Source organism: Phytophthora sojae (genome assembly GCF_000149755.1).
Source record: "Phytophthora sojae unplaced genomic scaffold PHYSOscaffold_2, whole genome shotgun sequence".
NCBI lineage: Eukaryota > Oomycota > Peronosporomycetes > Peronosporales > Peronosporaceae > Phytophthora > Phytophthora sojae.
In genome coordinates, this window is record NW_009258116.1 from 11367580 (window position 1) to 11389192 (window position 21613).

At 59.1% G+C, this 21613-nt stretch overlaps 10 protein-coding genes across 10 annotated transcripts; 6 read left to right on the forward strand and 4 right to left on the reverse strand.

Moving 5' to 3' along the window:
• Nucleotides 1–26: 26 nt before the first annotated feature.
• PHYSODRAFT_258667 (hypothetical protein) lies at nt 27–545 on the reverse strand (the record flags this gene model as incomplete). Its single annotated transcript, XM_009523398.1, has 1 exon — nt 27–545. One exon carries the CDS (start codon nt 543–545, stop codon nt 27–29), a length of 519 nt encoding a protein of 172 aa, XP_009521693.1.
• A 693-nt stretch (nt 546–1238) lies between these two features.
• Nucleotides 1239–2784, reverse strand: PHYSODRAFT_258713 (hypothetical protein; the record flags this gene model as incomplete). Its single annotated transcript, XM_009523399.1, has 2 exons — nt 1239–1392; nt 1691–2784. 2 exons carry the CDS (start codon nt 2782–2784, stop codon nt 1239–1241), a joined length of 1248 nt encoding a protein of 415 aa, XP_009521694.1.
• A 154-nt stretch (nt 2785–2938) lies between these two features.
• On the forward strand, nt 2939–3824 carry PHYSODRAFT_487921 (hypothetical protein; the record flags this gene model as incomplete). The annotated part of the gene is made up of 4 exons (XM_009523400.1): nt 2939–3064; nt 3228–3353; nt 3437–3529; nt 3621–3824. 4 exons carry the CDS (start codon nt 2939–2941, stop codon nt 3822–3824), a joined length of 549 nt encoding a protein of 182 aa, XP_009521695.1.
• A 487-nt stretch (nt 3825–4311) lies between these two features.
• PHYSODRAFT_327318 (hypothetical protein) lies at nt 4312–8870 on the forward strand (the record flags this gene model as incomplete). Its single annotated transcript, XM_009523401.1, has 5 exons — nt 4312–4404; nt 4521–4709; nt 4791–6893; nt 6983–7635; nt 8684–8870. 5 exons carry the CDS (start codon nt 4312–4314, stop codon nt 8868–8870), a joined length of 3225 nt encoding a protein of 1074 aa, XP_009521696.1.
• A 111-nt stretch (nt 8871–8981) lies between these two features.
• Nucleotides 8982–13496, forward strand: PHYSODRAFT_258484 (hypothetical protein; the record flags this gene model as incomplete). The annotated part of the gene is made up of 8 exons (XM_009523402.1): nt 8982–9056; nt 9084–9622; nt 9674–11052; nt 11113–11540; nt 11611–11838; nt 11895–12147; nt 12331–12909; nt 13021–13496. The coding sequence occupies 8 exons, from the start codon at nt 8982–8984 to the stop codon at nt 13494–13496; spliced, it is 3957 nt and encodes a 1318-aa protein (XP_009521697.1).
• Nucleotides 13497–13606: 110 nt separating this feature from the next.
• PHYSODRAFT_481980 (hypothetical protein) lies at nt 13607–14470 on the reverse strand (the record flags this gene model as incomplete). Its single annotated transcript, XM_009523403.1, has 2 exons — nt 13607–14294; nt 14391–14470. 2 exons carry the CDS (start codon nt 14468–14470, stop codon nt 13607–13609), a joined length of 768 nt encoding a protein of 255 aa, XP_009521698.1.
• A 213-nt stretch (nt 14471–14683) lies between these two features.
• On the forward strand, nt 14684–16326 carry PHYSODRAFT_345169 (hypothetical protein; the record flags this gene model as incomplete). The annotated part of the gene is made up of 2 exons (XM_009523404.1): nt 14684–14875; nt 14952–16326. Exons 1-2 carry the CDS (start codon nt 14706–14708, stop codon nt 16324–16326), a joined length of 1545 nt encoding a protein of 514 aa, XP_009521699.1. The 5' UTR covers nt 14684–14705.
• Nucleotides 16327–16956: 630 nt separating this feature from the next.
• PHYSODRAFT_484442 (hypothetical protein) lies at nt 16957–17681 on the reverse strand (the record flags this gene model as incomplete). Its single annotated transcript, XM_009523405.1, has 2 exons — nt 16957–17094; nt 17196–17681. 2 exons carry the CDS (start codon nt 17679–17681, stop codon nt 16957–16959), a joined length of 624 nt encoding a protein of 207 aa, XP_009521700.1.
• Nucleotides 17682–17795: 114 nt separating this feature from the next.
• PHYSODRAFT_350329 (hypothetical protein) lies at nt 17796–18953 on the forward strand (the record flags this gene model as incomplete). Its single annotated transcript, XM_009523406.1, has 2 exons — nt 17796–17883; nt 17995–18953. The coding sequence occupies 2 exons, from the start codon at nt 17796–17798 to the stop codon at nt 18951–18953; spliced, it is 1047 nt and encodes a 348-aa protein (XP_009521701.1).
• Nucleotides 18954–19516: 563 nt separating this feature from the next.
• PHYSODRAFT_443521 (hypothetical protein) lies at nt 19517–21500 on the forward strand (the record flags this gene model as incomplete). Its single annotated transcript, XM_009523407.1, has 5 exons — nt 19517–20058; nt 20118–20274; nt 20463–21137; nt 21198–21266; nt 21333–21500. Coding segments are annotated over 5 exons (1611 nt in total), but the record flags the coding sequence as incomplete, so codon positions are not given.
• Nucleotides 21501–21613: the final 113 nt, after the last annotated feature.

Sequence of the window (21613 nt, forward strand, 5' to 3'; positions counted from 1 at the left end):
TGCTAACGAGCACTCAGTTGCGCTTCTTACGCGAGCAGAAGAGCAGACAGGATCGTGGTGGCAGTGAACATCACCGCTACCCCGAAGTTGCGCCTCGAAGCCGCGCTGGATGCTTCGTCAGCGGCACTGTCGGAGCTGGCCGACTTGCTCGCCTTCTTGTCATCATCACCGACGGATCCATCGAAGAACATGACACTACCGGAACCAGAGTAACTTGGTGCAAGGTTGTCGGGCAGCAGCACCATGATCGTCGTCGGAGCTTCCGTTTCAGCCGTCGAGCTGGAAGCAGACGCCGAGTTGCCGGTTGCAGAAGCCGATCCTGTAGGCTCCGTGCCAGACAACTCGGCGGAAGAAGCTGAGCCAGCAGACTCCGTTTCAGACAACTCGGTGGTGGTTTGCAGGCGTCGGAGCGCGTTCGGCGGATGAATGGCGTCTCTGGCAGGTACCTCAACGGCGGTCTCGAGTTGACAGTCGAATTCAATGGCACAGGTCGATTCGAACACGACCGCGATGAAAAGCGCGAAGATAAACTGGCTCGGCTTCATGTTGGTAGGCTGTAAGAAGGTGTGTTGTGGTTCTGCGCACACGAAAGGAATTTGAATAATGAGGTTTGGCTAGGAAGGATCAATGGTTAAGTCCTTTAATCACCTTGTCTCATTCACACAGCAGAGTAGTCTTGCAACCCATTACATCTATCCATGGGTACCGTGGCCAATGGAAGTATGATGGATCCGATCTAAGCTTACAAAATTGAAGCTTAGCTCAATCCGATAGACTTTACGCGCCCCGGTACGGAGGATATCCACCAGTTGCGGGATACTGCGGCTGGTGTGGAGGTGGGTAGCTGCCCGGCGGTGGGTAGTTGCCTTGGGGAGGAGGTGCCGCTCCGTACGGAGGCGGGTACCCTGGCTGCCCGGTTGGCGGGTACGGCTGACTTGGTGGGTAACCAGGCTGCTGCGGTTGACCGGGAGCTGGATATTGATGATACGGTTGGCTTGGCGGATAAGCAGGCTGCTGTGGATAACCCTGTGGCGGCGCGTAGTTTTGCTGCTGGTATCCATGTTGCGGTGGCGGATAATTGGCCTGCTGCGGGGGGTAACCAGATTGCGGCTGATAGTTTGGTTGCTGTTGCGGAGGGTAGTCCGGTTGCTGGGGTGGATAGCTGGACTGTTGCGGCGGATATGGCTGTGCTGGCTGCGGGTACCCCGGTTGTTCTTGTGGTGGTTGCCCAGGATATCCTAGCTGTTGTTGTTGTCCAGGATAACCGGGCTGTTGTTGTTGGCCAGGGTATCCGGGCTGCTGCTGCTGCTGTTGTCCTGGGTATCCAGGCTGCGGGTATCCCTGTTGCTGCGGTTGTCCAGGGTAACCCGATTGTGCTTGCTGTGGTTGATGCTGAGGGGCAGGGTAACCTGATTGATGCTGCTGTGGAGGGTACCCAGACTGTTGCTGCGGAGAAGGATAGCCTGCTGTCTGCCCCTGGCTTTGAGCTGTCGTTTGACCAGGGTAGCTGCCTCCACTCGGTGATGAATAACTTCCTCCGGGTTGTGACGTGGGCGTCTGTTGAGGGATAGCACCATAGGCGGATTGGGCCGGTTGGCCATAGACTTGTTGTCCTGCCGGCGTTGGGTACGCTGGCGACGCACTATATCCTGGAGCGGAAGAGTGCAGACTAGTGGTTGAAGCTGCATACGAAGTCTGGGTCGACAGATATGCCGGGGAACTGGCGCCAGCGGCTGTACTGATCCCACTAGAAGATGCGGCTCCACTCGACCCCACAACCTTGGACCGCGGTGAATCTTGGGGTGCGTCAAACACCTCCAGCAAAAGTCGTTTGTAGTCGCCGCTTGTCTCGCCACTGATGCGATCCCGTAGTTCCTCGTGGTACAGCTTTTTGTACGCAGCCTTGACGTGAGGCAACACGGATTGATAGCGCACAAGCGCCGTGCTCAGCCCCGTCTCATCCGTTCCGAAGCCTTTCATGGTCTTCTCGAACACCTCCGCAATCGCGGGGTACGGGTCGATGGTAGATCGGACGAGGTAGTTGAGACTCTTCTTGGCATCACCGCTAAACTCCTTATCCACGGCCTTGGCAATGTTGTTGTTATACTTGGCGACATACACCGCGTCCATCATCTTGAGAAACTCTGGCGGGGCCTTGACCAGGATCCCAATGAACACCTCTTCATTGGTGCCCAGTCGGCCTTGGCCGGCTTTGTACAGCGCGATAGCTTCCTCTTCCGCTTTGGCCGCATTGTGCACGGCTGGGTTGTACGGCACTTGAGAGGACTGCAGAACGGCCATGACAACCTTGCGGAAGTCGCCGCTGAGCTCCGAGTTGAGCGTGACGGCCAGATCCTTGCCCACCAGGTCGAAGTAGGTCCGCTTGAGGATGTTCATCTCCTCGTTGGACCGCCCCGACAGGATCTGCACGATGAGGCTCTCGGTGCTGCCCATTCCCTTGGTCGCGTCGCGCAGGATCTGCGCCTCCGTCTCGGGCAGCGGCGTGGAGATCATGCGCAGCAGGCGGCCGAAGTCGCCCGACGTCTCGCTCTTGAGCAGACTCTTGAGCGGCTGGCGGTACAGCTCCTTGTAGCGCAGCGCGATGAGGTTGCGCGTCTCGGGCGACTTGCTGCCCAGCACCGAGATGAGCGTCTTTTCGTCCGTGCCGAGGCCCTGGCAGGCCCCGTGGATCTGCTGCACGGCCTCGTCGATGTGGTGCGGGTACTGGAGCGCGGTGCCGTGGAAGGCGTCGTGCGCCGACGCGGGGTACAGCTCCAGCGTCATGGCGCCGCCGTCCTCTTAGCTTGAAGAAGATGGAATGGATTCTTCCTCTTCACTTTCGATAGTTGCACAATGGATACACCCTTCGAAAGTCGATATCGAATTTGCAAGTGTCAGTGAACCAGCTCCTATTTATCCTTCACGCACGAGTCTCAATATGGACGCGGCGCTGAGCGAGGCCCTGCGGCGGGGCAACCCCGTGGTGTTTTTCGACATCTCCATCGGCGGCGCGCCCGTGGGCCGCCTGCGGCTGGAGCTGTTCAAGAAGGACTGCCCGCGCACGGTGGAGAACTTCAGGCGAGCGAGCGCTGCGATCGACTGACTGGCTGCTAAGACCCCGGAACTGTTCAGGCGGCTAACGTGTGGTCTGCTGTGTGTGTGCACCAACAGGCAATTCTGCACGGGCGAATACAGGTAGGCGGTACGCTGCTGGGCGAGAGCTTCAGTTGGATGTAAAAATACTGACGCGTTGCTGCTGGGGCAGGAAATCGGAGCTGCCCGTGGGCTACAAGGGCTGCAGCTTCCACCGCGTCATCAAGGACTTTATGGTGCAGGGCGGAGACTTCCTCAAGGTGAGAACGTTGCCGTTCCTCGTCTTCTGTTTGAACTGGTGGCGGTGGACTCACGACGTTTCGTGGCGGTTGCAATGGGGCAGGGCGACGGCACGGGCCGGATCAGCATCTACGGCGACAAGTTCGAGGACGAAAACTTCATCCACAAGCACACGGAGGCCGGGCTCCTGTCGATGGTGCGTATCCAGCGTCGCGGACGGTTGCTCTCAAGCTGCCGAACTGTGCGCTCACTCTCGTGTTGCTTCTTACTACTTACTACCCCCGCAGGCGAACAGCGGACCGGGCACGAACGGCTGCCAGTTCTTCCTCACGTGCGCGCCGTGCGACTGGCTGGACGGCAAGCACGTGGTCTTCGGCAAGGTGCTGGACCCGGCGTCGCTGCTGCTGCTGCGCAAGATGGAGAGCGTCCCGGTGGGCCCGAACAGCAAGCCCAAGCTCGGCATCACGGTCACCGAGTGCGGCGAGCTGTAGCTGCCCACACGCCCGTGCCACGCGCACCGGCCGTTTCCTGAATAACGACGACTCAGCTCAAGCGCTGGGGGCCAACCCGCCCCGCTGGTGGAGCGGAATGCATAGGTCGAGGTGTACGGGCTACGGAATGCAGCTGCGAAGGCTGGGCGAGAAGCGGCTTGGCGGATCGATGGGCTGCAAAGGCTTTAGACGCTTACTCCGCCCTTGGGCAAAAAGCGCGGCGCGTTGGTAGATGCACTAAGATACGTTGGGCAAGTTGAAGCAAAGTTGCCGTTGTTATCCGTTTCACAGAAAAACCTCGTCCGTTTTTGATTGGACGAGAGCCCGAGGTTTTATTCCGGCAAGATATCCCGCGCCCCCCCGCATAAGAATTTGGCGCTCTTGTGGAAGCCAACGCCAGCGCGCCCGCCCGCCCCGCCCCCGAGAAGCTCGCGCCGCCGCCAGCGAGCTCCCGCCCCCCTCGCCCCGCAGAAAACACATCAGAAACATGAGCAAGCGCGACTACTTCCTGCAGAAGGGTCTGCAGATGCAGCGCCTCGACGAACAGATCTCCGCCGCCCCGCAGGCAGGCGGCAAAGAAGTAAGCCGTTTCCTCTGGCAAAAGAGGCTGCCTCAAGGATAAGAAGTTGCGTGGTTCTTGTGTGTGCACTCAGTCTAACTCCTTGTATGCGTGTGTTTGTCTGCTGCTGCTTGCAGGTGGCCAAGTACCGCGAGCTGTGCCCTCCCGGCACCCCAGACAGTCAGATCCAGAGGCTGATCGGCCAGTGCAAGGGCGACGCCCAGCGCATGGAGAACGCCATCAGCGAGCTGTGGGAGGACTACCGCGGCAACGGCCAGGACGACGCCTGGGCCACCGTCGCCAAGAAGAGCACCAAGAAGAAACAAGTGCGTCTGCGTTGCACCCCGGACAGGCTGCTCTAGAGGACCCGTGCTGACAGCTTTTGCTTCTTTTTTCTCTATTTGCAGGACCACGGCTACACGCGCTCCTACTCGTCACACAAGAGCCAGCACCAGCAGGACGACCACGCCGACGCGCCGCAGGACGGCGACGCGCAGGTGCCCAGATCGTCGGAGCGGTTCTCTACTCGTGGCCGCGGCAGCATGAGAGGCCGAGGCATGGTCTCCTCGCGTGGCGGCCGGGGTGGCCGGGGAGGTCGCGGCCGCGGCGGTGCCGTTGTGGCCTCTGGAAGCACGCGTGGACCCCGCACGAGCGACAATGAAGAAGAGAGCCCGGAGAACGACAACAATGACACTGACGGATCCAGCCCGTCCAACGAAGCACGCGTGCAGCAGTCCTCGAAAGCGTCCAAGGACTCGAAGAGGGACCGTGGAGCGAAGACCACGACGACGACCACCACCACCACCAAAACGACTACGACGCAGCCCGCTGCACAGGCTCCTCCGGTAGTTTACCCCGTGCTCACTGGTGCTTGGACGAAGAAGCTGAATGTTACCGGCGTCACCTCAAAGCCCAAGCCTGTAGAGCCCGTCCCCACACCTGCGCCTGCACCTACCGCACCTGTAGCCACCACTAAGGCGGCCGAGAAACCGACGGAACCTGCTGCGGAAAAGGAGACTGCTGCTGCTGTTACTGCCACGACGGAGGCCCCGAAGGCAGCCAGCCCGAAGAAGAAGGCCCAGCAGGAGAAGAAGAGCAAGAAGACACAGAAATCCGCTACTACCGAAGCAACTGAAGAAACCGCTGCCGTTATGGAGAAGACAGAAACTGTGAAGACCGTGGAGAAGGTGGCCAGCCCGAAGGCGTCGCCGAAGAAGACCGCGGAGAAGAAAAAGAAGACGAAGACCGTGGAGACTACCGTGGAAACTACTACTTCAAACATCGCTGCTGGATGGGGCAACCTCGATGTTTCCACGTCGACGATGGACAAGTGGTCATCCTCTGCTGCCGCTGCCGCCACCGAGCCCAAGAAGGCGTCAACTCCTAACGCATGGGCACGGGGCAGCCCGGTCCTCTCTCCTCCTGCTACTAAGGAACCCACCCCCGCACCGAAGTCTCCGGTTGCCGATGCGAGACCGACGGTGGTGCCAGGCTCCCCGAAGGACATTGACGTGCCTCGCTCGACTGGATCGGCCTCGACGAGCCCTCGGCCGTACCTCAAGATGGGCAAGTGGGACACTGCCGCGACGCCGAACCTTTCGCTCCAGTTTGGTAGCTTTTCGCTCAACGGCATGGACTCGCTGGAGCCCTCGTCGCCCCGTGGCTGGGCCTCGACGACGACGACTACTACGACGTCCAGCTCGAACAATGGCGGCAAGACCATCACGAAGGCCACTACGACTCAGAGCGCCTGGGGAACTACGACGAAGGCTGCGTCGCCCAAGAAGACGCTGTCGCCTGACCGCACCGAGCAGCAGCGCACCCAGGAGACAACTGCAGCGAAGGCTACCACTTCTGCTCCTCCTGGACTGTCAGTGGAGTCGGGTCGCGTGACGCCCACCACCGGCCAGTCTCCCCGATTCGCGCCGTCGGCTCCGTCCCCTGCGTCTCTGCCTAAGCCCGATGAGGTGAAGCGTGGCACGCCCACTCGTGCGCAGGGAGGACCATTCCAAGCCCAAGGAGGTGCCACGACCCAGAACAACAAAATAAACATTGGCTACGGCGCTGGCCTGTACCAGGCATCTTACGGCCAGTACTCCATGGACCTCGGCCGTCCCGCTGCTTCGACGCCAGGCCAGCTCCCTGCTGGTTCCGGAACCCCGAAGAGCGCTGGCGCTCGCGGTGCCCAGTCGCCTTCCCGTGGACAGCAGCCCGTCGCTCAGATGCAGCAGATTCCTATGCAGCAACAGGCTCAGCAGCAACAGCAGCAGCAGGTCCAGCAGCAAACTCAGCAAAAGCAGGTCCAGCAGCAGCAAGCTCAGCAGCCTCAGCAGAGCCAGCAGAACCAGGCTCAGCAGCAAACGTCGGCCCAGATGCACCAGCAGGCTCCGGCCGGCATGCAGCAGGGCTACCACTACGCTCCCCCTCCTCCGCCTGGTATGGCGCTGCCGTACAACCCGTACAACTACGGCGCTTACTACCAGGGCTACGGCTACTACCAGAACCCACAGGTGCGCTCTCACCGGCTTCTCATTATTCATTATCGTTACGGTTTGTACTCACCACGTTTATCTTGATGATTTTGATTTATTGTCGACAGTTCGCTCAGTACAGCCCGCGTACGCAGTACCCACCGCGGGGCAGCATGCCGTATGGAGTTGAAGGCCCCGTGCCGGGCTTTTCGAACCCACCGAACATGCCCTACCAGGACCAGCACATGATGGCTCAACAGCACGAGTACGCCGCTGGCGTCCCCCAGGGCTTCGGCGAGATCAACGCCGGATACCTGCAGCAGGCTCCAATGCAGCAGGGTGGTCACCACGGCCACCACGGTCACCAGAACGGCCCGCAGGGCCACGGAAAGGGCGGCGCTGCCTCTGGTGCTGGCAACGCTGGCTCGCAGCAGTCGCATGGCCAGCGTGGCAACGCCGGCATGCAGGGCTACCAGAACGCCGGGGGCCGTGACAACGTGTCGCCGCCAGTGCCTAACGCGTCGGCGGCCATGACCGGCTCGTATGGCCAGCACTACGGCTGGGCGGGCAACTACGGCGCGCAGCCCGTGGGCGGATGGGGCCACATGATGCCCCAGGGCTACCAGCAGTCGCCGTCTCAGCAGCAGCAAGTGCCTCCGCAGCAGCAGCAACAGCAGCAGCAGCCGAACGCGCACCAGCAGAGCTACCGCCAGTACGGCAACGCCGGCGCCCAGGGCGGCAACAACGCGAACGACGTGAACCAAGCGCACTGGAACAGCTCGTAGGCAGTCCACACACACTCTGCGCCCCGGCCAGCCGACAGCAGACGGGAAGGAACCGCCGCCATATTTCTTAGCTAGGTAGACGGGAAGGAACCGTGATAGGCATCTCGCTGCGCCGGTGGCGGCGCAGTATCGAGGATGTATGACTAAAGAGGAAACGAAGCGTTCAACGATCTTACTATCGTGTGTTGAAGTGCTGCTACGTTACCGAACATACGGCTTCAGGCATTTTCGTTCGTCGAGCCTCTATACTTACTTCTAATGCCTCTGCCATTCGTCACTACACGTATCCAGTCTTTCTTCTTCATCATCTTGGGCGACAACGCGTCGAGACCTGGAGAAGAGAGTCCGGAGAACGCTACGGTAAATTTTGCCTGAAGCACAAGCAAGGCCGATCTCGGCGGCACGGGACACCTCATTTGATCCCTTGCAGCGCGTGAGCGAGCGCATGGACAAGCAGGGTGAAACGAGCAAGAATCCTCGGGGTGTCTGCTTCTCCCCAAGCAGCAGTGCCACAGAGCACCCTGCTTGCTGCGGCTCAGCTCAGCTGGGCCTCCAGCTGCCCTACATTTTTGGGGCCAAGAGGCGTTACGCTCCCACTGCAACGCTAGCATAGCATGAAGGTGCCAAAGGGTGCCAAGGTCGGAAGACAGGGCGCTTGACAAGGATTCACGCAGCAGGCGGGCGGCAGCAATGCTGTCGCAGCAGGCACGGCGAGCAGGACGCGGCTTGCCGCGGCGGTGGCCGCACACGCCGAGGTGATCCCCTCGTTTGGTTGCGCTCGACGAGCGGACACTCCGCCCGCTGCGACACCATGGCCAGGTTTTTTAGAGAAGAGTTACTTCAACTCAGTACGTATAGAGCGATACGCAGGCTATGTCGGCTAAATTCAACTTCAATGTACTTACTTAGCGACCAACGCGCCACCAATATTTTGACGGCTTTTCAAGATCGGCCTCGCGGCGCTGTGATTGGCCGCCGAAGGGCTTCAAGTGGCGAAAGAAAAACGCCTGATATTGCGCGCATCTCCCATCGGCCCACTGCAAGCTTCGCAGAGAGCGGCCGAGCTTCGCTGCCGCCGCCCGGCATCGGCACAGTGGCTTCTACTCGACGACACCCAAGCGATCAAGCAAGCGGCCCGAGCAAGATCTCGCAGACCCCGGCCGGGCAGGCGCCAACCTCTAGCAGCCTCCCCACCGACGGACGGTTCCTGCCCGTCAAGGGCGACAGCTAAAGAAAGGAAACGGTAACGGACGCACGCGAGCCGCGCGCCCTTCCCTGGTTCAGAATCCAAAATCGGCCACAAGAGCGACGCGACGCCCCTCCCCCCTCACCCTCCGTCTCGATGGACGTTGGAGCGCGCGTGTGGGTCGCCGACCCCGCGGACGAGCGCGTTTGGCTCGCGGCGCGCGTGCTCGAAGTGCGCGACGCCGCCGCCTCGGTGGAGCTCGAAGAGCAGCACAGCGATGACGAGTCGCCGTCGCGCTTAAGGCACCCAGGCTCGTACGACGACTCGGACGACGCCGCCCAAGCCAAGAAGCGGGACGTGGTCCTGGCCTTCGCGCCCTCGGGCGAGTGCGTCAACGTGCTGCCGCGCAACATGCCGCGCGAGCAGGACCAGCGCGACCTCGTGGCGCTGCCGCACCTGCACGAAGCCTCCATCCTCAACGCGCTGCGGCTGCGCTACCAGCGCCACGCCATCTACACGCACATCGGCGATATCCTCATCTCCATCAACCCCTTCCAGAGCCTCCCGCAGCTCTACGGTGACGAGGTGCTGCAGGGCTACGCCTACGACCACAACGCCCAGTTCGGGGACAAAGTCGCAGCCGCCGACCCGAGAGAGCCCCATCTCTTCGCGGTGGCTCGAGCAGCATACGTGGACATTGTGCAGAATGCGCGCAGCCAGGCGATCCTCATCAGCGGTGAGAGCGGCGCCGGCAAGACCGAAGCCACCAAGATCATCATGACCTACTTTGCCGTCACGTGCGGCGCGGGGAACAATCTGGCAGAAACGGCTAAGACTGGGCAAACAAGATCTCCCCCACCGTCGCCATCGCGCACGACGATCGAGGAGCAAGTGCTGCAGTCGAACCCTATTTTGGAGGCCTTCGGTAACGCACGTACGGTGCGCAATGACAACAGCTCCCGGTTCGGCAAGTTCATCGAGCTGCGCTTCCGCGACCAGCGGCGCAAGCTGGCGGGCGCCCGCATCCGCACGTACTTGCTGGAGAAGATCCGAGTCATTAAGCAGGCGCCTCACGAGCGCAACTTCCACATTTTCTATGAGCTGCTGAGTGCAGACGCCACTTGTGTGAGTAAGGAGCAGAGGCAAGCCTTGGCCCTAACCGGAGGCCCCCAAAACTTCCGCCTGCTGAATCAGAGCTTGTGCTCCAAGCGACGCGATGGTGTGAAGGATGCTGTTCAGTTCCGATCCACTCGGAGGGCCATGCAGCAGCTTGGTATGAGCGAACGTGAAATCAGCGGCGTGCTGGAAATCGTGGCAGCTGTGTTGCATATGGGCAACGTCGACTTCGAGCAAGTACCGCACAAGCGCGAGGATAACGTGTTCGTCGACGAGGCTCGGGTAGCAACTTCAACTACTGGAGCATGCAATCACTTCACGAAGGCGGCTGAGCTGCTCGGAGTGTCCACTGAGGCTCTCGGCCACGCTCTGACGAAAAGATGGATCCACGCATCCAATGAAACGTTGGTCGTAGGAGTTGATGTTGCTCACGCACGTAACACGCGCAATGCGCTGACGATGGAGTGCTACCGTCTACTGTTTGAGTGGCTCGTAGCGCGTGTCAACAACAAGCTCCAACGACAGGCTAGTGCACCTTGGGACGCCGACCAGAATGACGATGACGAGGAAGACTCGAATGATTTCATCGGCCTGTTGGATATTTTTGGGTTTGAAGACATGGCTGAGAACTCCTTCGAGCAGCTCTGCATCAACTATGCCAATGAGGCACTACAGCACCAGTTCAACCAGTACATTTTTGAAGAGGAGCAGCGATTGTACCGGGACGAGGGCATCCGTTGGAGCTTCGTAGACTTCCCGAACAACCGCGCGTGTCTCGAACTGTTTGAGCACCGTCCTATTGGGATCTTCTCGCTCACAGACCAGGAATGTGTATTTCCTCAGGGCACGGATCGTGCACTCGTGGCCAAATACTACCTTGAATTTGAGAAGAAGACGCAGCACCCGCACTTCCGTTCGGCCTCGGCGATTCAGCGGGCAACGCAGTTTGTTGTCGTGCATTACGCTGGATGTGTCACCTACACCGTTGATGGCTTTCTCGCGAAAAACAAGGATTCATTCTGCGAGAGCGCAGCACAATTGCTGGCTGAGTCTTCCAACCCGCTAATTCAAGCTCTTGCCACAAGCTCAGCCAAGACAGACACTGCGGACAGTGATATGGACAGTTTTGGTGGCCGGACTCGCCGACGCGCCAAGTCGGCCATTGCTGCAGTCAGTGTGGGAACGCAGTTCAAGATCCAGCTAAACGAACTGCTGACCACTGTTCGTGCCACAACTCCTCGATACGTGCGCTGCATCAAGCCCAATGACTCGCATGTGGGATCACTCTTTGAGAGTACACGGGTTGTTGAGCAGTTGCGCAGCGGCGGTGTTCTCGAAGCCGTGAGGGTAGCGCGCGCTGGATTCCCTGTGCGTCTATCTCACAAACAATTCCTTGGTCGTTATCGGCGTATATTGCTCTCGCTCTGCAAGCTGACCGACAACGGCTTTGAACAGAAACACTGGAGTTGGAGCGAGTTGGATTTGTGCTTGCACCAACTCACTCAAGTTCTTCTTGCTGACATGAAGCCGGATGACGAAGTAGAGGAGGATGAAGACGATGAAGCCGATGACGAGCAGGCTCGCCAGATGCGCTGTGGTGTCAGTCTTGGCAAGACCCGTGTCTTCTTCCGTCGCAAGCCGTACGAGAAGCTGGAGAATCTTCGCGTAGCTGTACGCCAGGGAGCTAGCCTTATTATCCAAAGGCACGTCAGAGGCTTCGTGGCCCGTCGAAGTTATCGTCACCTTCGCAGAGTCACGATCGCAGTCCAAGCGCGTGTTCGAGGCCGCCGTGCTTACCGTCACGTGTGCTGGATGCGCGCGATGCAGCAAGCTCGAGTTCTACAGGCAAGAATGCGCCAGCTTTGTGCGCGAAGTAGATTTCTCCGTGCCCGTGCAGGTGTCTTGGCGGTGCAGTGCCTCTTCCGTTGCCGACGTGCATCACGAATTGTGCAGACCCTTCGTGAGGCTCGCGCAGTAACTCGAATTGCGACGGCATGGCGGCGATCATCGGCGCAACGGAAGTACCGGAAGCTGTGCAGCGCCACCTTAGCGCTCCAGTGCGCTATGCGCGCACGCGTTGCCAAGCAAGCGCTGAGAGCACTGCGTGAAGAGAGCAGGAACGTGGCTAAGCTCAAGGAGGACAATGCGCAACTCAAGGATGAGCTGGCTGAATTGCGTCGCCAAATGCAGGCTATGGTGGCTCAAAGTGCGAGCAAGGAGCGTCAGCAGTCATCATTCCCCTCGTTCAAGACGGAAGACCCAGCGTTCAAATCTCCCCACAAAGCTGTCATGTTTTCTCCCGAGGAACGCGCTGCAGATGAGAACAGCAACCAGCATGACTGCGAAAACCAATTGGAGCTTGAGCTGTCGGACGATCTTGTCAACGTAGACAACGGCGGCAACCCCAATGCCGCTGATGGTCACGACGTCGGTTGCGTTGTGGACCTATCGTACAGCCAGCAAAAGCCCAAGCTCCAGACACCCAACTCGCGTCGTACTCGCCGTTACAGTTTGCCGCCTACACTTGCCCCCGCAAACGAAGAAGCAGAACTAGAAGATGCAACACCACCGGCATCGCCTCGTGCTTCTCGATCGCGTGACCGACGCCACAGCTTGGATTTGTGGCGACTGCAGGAGGTGGAGGCTCAAAAAGAGGCCCGTCAACTGCGTGAAGAAATTCGTGAGGCAGCAGCTGATGAACCCTCGCCAGAACGCCAGCAACAGCAAGAAATTGCCCTCCAGAAACTTGTTGCCTCGCAGATCAAGCGCAAGACGATGCAGTTGCAGCTGCGGCTACCTGAATTCGAGCTGAAGATGGATAACAATTGCATCGAAGCCGGCCCTGCATCGTGCATCAGCTACCGTCGTCGTTCACGCACAGTTGATAGTCCTCTTCCAGTTCCGGCACCGCTGACCTCATGCGGCCGACAAGGATCGTCATCGCGCTGGAACTTCGCTGCGCCGCGTAGTACGACGAACGCTGGTCGCACATCATCTTACTTTGACAGTCCCAGCTACCCTGGCTCATCTTACGGTGATGATCGTTCTGCGGATGGCGATGACGACTTCTACGGCCGAGGACGGTACCCGATGCCCAGGCGATCAGCATCAGCTGGCGTGTACCGCTCAAGATCATCGTCCAACGCTTCGTCGTGCTACATGCCTCCGTCCGTGGCTGTGCGTCCTGGACTTGCTGTGCCGCGCTTTGCCAAGGCCCCAACCTGCTACGAGTGCGACTGCACGTTCAATCTCCTGACACGTCGCCACCACTGCCGACAATGCGGCAACTCGTTCTGCTTCGAGCACTCGACGCGTCAACTGGCGCTTCCACACCTCGGTTACATGGCGGCTCAGCGTGTGTGCGATACATGCTTTGAGGCGCACATTCAGGCCATGACATCACTCAAGTTGCCGTCTCTGATGCGCCACCCGACGGACGAGTTGTCGACCTCATCTTTCGCAAGCTCGCCGCGCGGTCTCGAGAGCAACGACAGCTACTGTGGCCTCGACAGCCCCACCGCGGCAGCAGCGCGCATCGCTCCGCTGCGTACATAACCTTTCTTCATTGTCAGTAAAAATTAGCTGTAGCTCACATCTATAAGTTAGGGAATAAATGGGAATAAATGCATTCAAGCTTCCTACCATAGTCCCTGTAGTGCTCCTCCTCATGCAGCAGACTTCTTCTTTCCCTTCGCCTTTGGCTTGGGGGCCTCTTTCGGCTTCAGCGGTGCGAACGTCATGCGATGGATCGCGCAAGGTCCGTGCTTGGCGATGGCAGCAACATGGTCTCTTGTGGGGTAGCCCTTGTGCTTAGCCAGCCCGTACTGAGGGTACTGCTCGTCGTATTCGCGCATGAGGCGATCTCGCGTGACCTTGGCGATGATGGAGGCCGCCGCGATGCTGTAGACCTTGGAGTCGCCCTTGACAACCGCCTCTGCGGGCAGCTCCAGCGTCGGCGGCAGCTTGTTGCCGTCCACCAACACGAACGTTTTGTCCGTCTGCTGCAGACGCTCCGCCACCTCGTTCGCCGACTTGGTCATGGACTCCAGCGACGCCTGCAGAATGTTAATCTCGTCGATCCGCTGCGCGCTGTTCACGTGCACGGCGTACGTGATGCTCGGGTGGTTGGTCAGCAGCTCGAACAGCGCCTCGCGCTGCGGCTCCGAGATCTTCTTGCTGTCGTCCACGCCCTCGATCGTCACGTCCAGCGGCACGTGGCACGCCGCCGCCACCACCGGACCGGCCAGCGGTCCACGTCCGGCCTCATCCACGCCGATCACGGTCGTGTAGCCCTTGGCCTGGTAGCGCGTCTCGAAGGTGCGCGCCAGCGTGGACGTCGACAGCTCGTCGGCGCTCTTGGCCGCCTTCTTGGGCTTCGCAGTCCGCTTGGCGCGCTTCGGAGCAGGAAGTTCATCTACTTGCGCGCTCTCGCTCTGGCTGGAAGTGGACTGGAGCGCGTGCAGGCGCGGAGAGCGGCGCGGCACGGCGGCCGCGGCCACCTTGAGGCCGCGCTTGATGGTCTTGCGCATGGCAATTTTCTCGTGGTGCAAATTGGCGGCGTCGTGTCTTCAGGACGTATTTTTACCCAATCGTGTCTTTTCGTCTGCGACAAGTCGACGTTGATTGGCGGATTTGATGTACCTCCCCTCTCTATAAGCGACTATTGGATCCTGCGACCTCTCTGTAGGGCACGCTGGTGCTTGGCTCGCAGCGTCAGTCACACAATCCGATTGACGCCCAAGCGCCCAAGAAGAGAGACCCAAGATGGCCGACGCGACGCCCGCCCCCGCCCCCAAGAAGCTCACCAAGAAGGAGCTGCGCATCCTCGAGCGCCAGAAAGCGGCTGCGGCCGCCGCCGGCCCCACGCTCACCGACACGTACGGCGAGCTGCCGCTGATCCAGTCGCAGGAGCGCCCCAACAAGGCCTACAAGTCGTACGTAGCTGTGCACGCGTACAGTACCATAGTCTAGAGCGAGAGCGAGGTCTGACGCCCTGTGTTTTACTTACAGCGTGAAGGACCTGAACCCGGAGCTGCAGGGCGAGAGCTTTTGGGTGCGAGGCCACCTGCAAGCCGTGCGCGCCAAGTCCAAGATCGCCTTCATCACGCTGCGTGAGCAGACGGCCACGATCCAGGCCATCCTGCACGAGAGCGACAAGGTCTCGCGCCCCATGATCAAGTTCGCCGCCGGCGTGTCCAAGGAGTCCGTCGTGGACGTGTTCGTCACGCTCAGTGTGCCCGACAGCCCCGTGCTCAGCACCACGCAGAAGGACGTGGAGCTCAACGTGGAGAAGTTCTTCGTGGTCAGCAAGGCGCTGCCTGAGCTGCCCTTCCAGGTGGAGGACGCCGCTCGCCCCGACGCCGTCGTCAAGGCCGAGGGCTCGACCTACGTGAACGTGGGCCTCGAGACCCGTCTCAACACGCGCCCGCTTGACCTGCGTACGCCCGCCAACCAGTGCATCATGCGCATCCAGGCTGCTGTCGGCCAGCTCTTCCGCGAGTTTCTCATCAAGCGCGACTTCGTTGAGATCCACACGCCCAAGCTTGTGGGTGGCGCCTCGGAGAGCGGTGCCAACTGCTTCACGCTCAAGTACTTCGACCAGGACGCCGCCCTGGCTCAGAGCCCTCAGACCTACAAGCAGATGGCCTGCGCCGTTGCCGGCCTCGAGCGCGTGTTCGAGATTGGCCCCGTCTTCCGTGCCGAGAACTCGAACACGCATCGTCACATGTGCGAGTTCGTCGGTCTTGACCTGGAGATGACCATCAAGGAGCACTACCACGAGGTGCTGGAGGTGTTCTCGGACCTGTTCATCTACATCTTCGACGGCCTGAAGGAGCGTTACGCCAAGGAGCTGGCCATCATCAACGAGCAGTACCCGTTCGAGCCCCTCAAGTACAACAAGCCCTCGCTCATCATCAGCTTCGAGGAAGGTGTGAAGATGCTGCAGGCGGCTGGTGCCTCGCAGGAGCTCGAGGACGACTTGAACACCGAGAACGAGAAGCTGCTCGGCCGCCTCGTCAAGGGGAAGTACGACACGGACTTCTACATTCTGGACAAGTTCCCGCTGGCCGTGCGTCCGTTCTACACGATGCCCGACCCGAAGGACAAGCGTTGGAGCAACTCGTACGACATGATGATCCGTGGCGAGGAGATCGTCTCCGGTGCGCAGCGTGTGCACGACCCCAACCTCCTCATCGAACGCATGAAGGAGCTGGGTGTGCCGCAGGAGTCCATGCGCAACTACATCGACTCCTTCCGCCTTGGTGCTCTGCCCCACGGCGGCGGCGGTATCGGTCTGGAGCGTGTTGTCATGCTTTACCTGGGCCTTGGCAACATCCGTAAGGCGTCTATGTTCCCGCGTGACCCCAAGCGGTTGTTCCCGTAAGCGAACACCACCTGCGTGTGTTCGCTATGCATGTAGATTTCGCGGACGAATCGATGCGTCCTCTTGTTCGCAGGTATGCACTCGTACTCGCGCGCACCATAGCTCAATTTTGTCGGAAGGTTTTCATTGAATAAGCAATATGCAAGAACCAAGACAAGTTGATATGAACCACTAAGACCTAGCTTCCAGGATTACCGTACAAGCTCAACGGTAATGCCGAGCGATCTTTCGCTGATGCCTCATGGTGGTACTCTCGTGGCTCTAGTCTTCTTCCTCTTCGTCACTCTGTTGTCAAGCAAATACGCAGTCGCGTTACGTTTCCAACACAACCCTGCGCATCATATTCACTTACGTCTTGGTCATATTCCTCTCCTAACAGAGATACCCCGACAGCTTTCTTCGCCGCAGGCTGAGAGTTCTTGTCCCGCAAGAAGCAATAATAGGTGTGGAGCGCGTGCGAGGGATCCAGGAAGCGAAATTTAACGTTTGCGCTGAGCTTCACCTGCACGTTCACGAACGCATTCTACATGTTAGAGACTGTGCCACCGAGCTGCATGCATAACTACATTACGCCTCAGTCGCGCGTACACGCAACATCAGACTGAAGTTTCCATTTCCCCATTCGGGTTGTCATCCCGTAGTCGATAGCTTCCACGACACACAGAGCAACTGACAGGCACGTACCTTCAGCATCACTTCCAGCTGAGGATTGCCCCGAACCTTGTTGGCAGTAGCTTCAATGATGGCATGCCTCTTCTTGGTCTTGGGCTGATAAAGTGAAACCCAAAAGGTCAGCGAAATGATAGCAAGCACTTCACTGGAACTCACGTTGAAGTCTTCAACGTGCATTCCAGTTCACGACAACTTACCAATGCGATTTCTTCTGGCACAGTACACTCTGGTTCAAATGCGTCGCCATCGCTTTCCTGGTCACTACCATCTTCTGTGTATTGGTACGGAAATTTGTTCTCCGCCGCAATTGCCTCTTCCGATGGCGGGAACTCGACGCTGTAGTCCCCAAAGCGCAGGCGATGCAGCTTCTGCTGCTCCGTTTCCGCTGATTCTTGTCCTTCGACTGAGGTTGTTCCCTTTGCCTCCGAATCCGGGTCCTCCGACACCCGTCGCTTCCTCTTCTTCAGTTGGCGGAACAGACTCCGGTCCTCCAGCAGATTCCGAGCGTCGAAGCGATCCACGCGCAGGTCGCCGTCGCTCTCTCCTCGCCACGCAATGAGGTGCGACTCCTTGTGCAGCTTCCACGCTGTCTCCGGGTCGTCAAATACCTGGCAGCTGTATCCGCGCACGCCCAGCGCCAGCACATCACGTCCAGAGGCGTCGTCGGCGTTGTGCTCGGCCATTATTGCTTGCGCTATTTTGATTCGTTGTAATTGCTGCCCAAGTGTAGATAGAACCTAGAATCTAGATTCGAGGTTCGAGCTTCGGCCAATTGTGTGATCGGAGCCTGTGCCGTGATGACCGAGCGCCGCAGCCGCAGCAGCGAGAGGCGCCACAGCCGCAGTCGCCGCCGCTCACCGAGCCGCAGCCCGCGCAGAAGACGCAGTAGTCGCAGTCGCAGTCGGAGCCGCAGCAGAAGCAGAAGCGCTAGTCGCTCGGCATCGTCAAGGCACAGCAGCAGCCACCACCACCATCGACACCACCACCACCACAGAGACGAGAAGCACCGACGCCATGACGCACACGAGGGAGCGGAAGGCGCGGAGAAACAGAAGCTGGAGAACCGCGAGGAGGTTGAGCACAGGTCGCGTATGTGGACGGTGGTGGACTCTGACGAAGACGACGATGGTGCCAGCAGCTCCAAGGCTGAGGACAGGAAGAGCCGCGACAGAACGCACGAAAGCGGCAGCCACAGACATCGCCGCCGCCACTCGAAGCGCCGATCGCGCTCCTCGTCATCCTCGTCCTCTTTCGAGTCGAGCTCCGACTCGGGGTCTGAGAGTTCGGACAGCTCGGACGACGAGCGGTCGCGTCGGAAGCGGAAGCACAAGCGCAGCAGCTCGCGGAAGGACAAGAAGCGGCACAAGAAGGACAAAAAGAAGAAGGGTAAGAAGAGCAAGAAGGACGGCAAGAGCGGTAAACGCGCTGTGAACCAGGACGAGTACGGCAAGTATGGCATTCTGCGCGAGTCGGACTTCCACTCCAAGAGCGTTTCGTTCCAGGCGTGGCTGCGTGACGTGAAGAAGATGGGCGAGTTCAATGGACCGAAGTGGGAGGCCATGGAGCTGTTCAAGGAGTACATGGAGGACTACAATACGTGCACACTGCCCCATGAGAAGTACTACGACATTGAGAAGTACGAGATGAAGCGCTACCAGAAGCAGCAGCGCAAGGCCTATGCGAAGCAGAAGGGCGCGTCGGACAAGGCTCTGGGCGCGCTGGCGGACGAAGAGCGTGTGCGTCGCGAGCGCCAAGCAGCGCGCGAGAAGAAGGAGCAGGAAGAGTTCCGTCTCGTGCTGCAGCTCATGGACAAGGACAAGATCGAGGCCATGCGCGAGCAGGAGCGTCTCCGCGCGCAGATGCAACTGCACTACAAGTCAGGAAACGTCGACGAGGCCCGTCGGCTCGAGCAGATCCTCAACAAGGTGGACGAGGACCCGCGCTTCAAGCGCTGAGGAGGTGGTGGCCGGCGGGAGGGCAGCTTGATAGGAAAGTTGGAAGTGTTTTGCAGCAAATTGGATACCGCAGATGTTGAAGTTGGCCTTAAATTGCTCGAAAGCACCACCACCGCTGGCGCAAACGCAGCGACGTCGATGTATATTCATTCGACGATAGTGCTGAATGCCGTCCAGGCTGGCAACCGTCACAGTACGATGCGCGTCAAATAAGGCCGAGTTGCACCTGTATCCATCGCACGCTCATTTGGAAGACTTGCCACCAGCACGAGCGCTCCAGCACCGCTCACTGGGGGATCCAAGAGCGCGCAGGCCGAAGCCGGATCCTCGATGCGATACGCGCGGCGCCACAATCGCGAGTGGATCACTAAAATATATTGGCGTTGAACCTGCCGTTGTGGATACTCTGTATATTGGTAACGTTTATTCAATTTATGTTTGACGGGATAAGCTACTTCATACAAAGTGACGTCTATATAGCGATAAATACCTCTGTATACTGATAAATAAATGAGAAAACCTGATATTGCAACAACTGCCGCCATCTCGAAAACATCCATCCAGTCGCAGTGTCGAAAAGTGTCAACGCTGCGCAGGCGATGGAGCTGTCGGCGCTGCGGAGCCTCGCGTCGGCCTTCTCGCCCAGCTCGTCCGTGTCCTCGGCCGCCAGCAGCACCAGCAGCGGCAGTAGCCGCGAGAGCCGCCGCCGCCGCCACGAACACCGCCGCCAGCAGCGACCAACCGACGAACGCGACGACGACGTGTATCACCGCCAGCGCAAAAATAGACAGCGCAGCTTCGAGCAGCAGCAGCAGCAGAGCCACCATCACCACCGCCATCGAGAGCGTCACCACACGAGCTCGAGCCTCACGGACAGGAGCATGAGCTCCTCGCGCGGCAGCAGGAACAGCGACGAACTGTCGCTCGCGAGCACGTGCGACGACCGCACTCCGCGGCTCAACATGCCGCTGGACAAGGAGTTCCTGCCGCTGGACAGCCCCACGCAGGACGAGGCCGAGCAGAAGCAGGAGCAGGTGCGGGACCAAGTCATCTGCATGATCTTCGATCTGCCCGAGTCCACGCAGTTCTACGAAGGTACAGTACAGTGTTTGGCGACGGAAAGTGAAGGCTGCCAAGCGGTGGCTGCCGCTGCTGTTGCTGTAGGACAGCCCGGCGGAAGACAGTGGACAGACTGCTGACGGATTCCCCCTTTGCAGACTTTTCGTGTGCCATCGCGTCCACGCTGGCTATGCACGGACGCATGTATCCGACGAGCTCGCACGTGTGCTTCTACTCCAACGTGTTTGGCCGCGAGAGAAAGGTCAGCAAGTCGGAGAAGGTGGACCTTCAAGGATACACTCGGGGTGCTCTCTTGGCACTTGTCGGCGTTGCAGCTCGGCTTTGCCCCATGTGCAATGCTCGCAGCTAGCTTTTCCGGCTCCCGACGTGGTGTCGCAAACGACATGTATCCCCAGACTGACCTCATGTCGTTTGACTTGCTGCTTGTAGATCCTGATCCCATACGAGTCCATTCGCGAAATTGAAAAGACGACGACCATGATGTTTCAACACGCGATCCGCCTCGCGACGTTCGACAAGGACGAGTACACGTTCACCGGCTTCTGGGGCAACAACCGGGATAGCTGCTACGATCTCATCCTGAAGACACGCGACCGCGTGCTGCGTGAGCTGCGACCCACTGCTGTGAACTCCTCGGAAACGCGCTACCCAGTACTGGCAACGTCTCCGATATCTGGAGAAGCGTCACCTCAGGCATCGTATCGCAGCCCTGCAATTGATCAAGATGATGACGAGAACGAGGAGGAACGAGAAGAGGAAGAAGAGACTGCGGAGTCCGATCACGATGAGCTTGTTGCCCCAGCCGCTGGCAATGCAGCTACCGAAACCGTTACGGAGCTAGACGACGATGACCAGACCGCGCCTGCTCTTCCGCGTCGGCGCAGTGTCGTCTCGGACGTGGATTCGATCGCACCCAAAGACATTTCCATGACGCAGATCCTCGAGGAGGAGTTCCTTCTGTCGGTGGACTCGTTCATGCAGACATTCTTCCTGGACAATGCACCGTTCGGGCTGGACAAATTCGGTGAACAAACGGGCTCAACAGAAATGACTGTAAACCCATGGATGACTCCCCTGGAGGACGAAAATTCATTTGGTACGCGCGTTTATTTTTTTCTATTGGTGAACTTGGACTGACAGACAGTGTACAACATGACAGGCAAGACGCGGTCTCTACAATTTCGGGTTCCAATCGATGCCCCGATCGGCCCGAAGTCGTCTCAAGTTGATGTGGTACGTTGGTGTATTTGCTTGTCCTCTGCTTCTAAACAACGCGCTGACGTAGCTCTGTAACTGCAGCTCCAATGCCTGAAAGAGAACGAACAGGGAGTGCGTGTCGTAGAGAGCTCTACCCGATTGGTGGATATCCCCTACGGTGACTATTTCAGCGTGGAAGATCGGTGGACCATCGTACCCCGTTCATCCAACCCCAACGCCTGCAAATTATTTATTGAGTTGAAGGTGCGTTTCCCACTGATATTATCATTGATACCCAAAACTCAAGCGAGTGCTGTCTTTTTCTCCTCTAGGTGGTCTTTGGAAAATCGACGTTTTGGAAAAACACGATTGAAGCGCGTGCT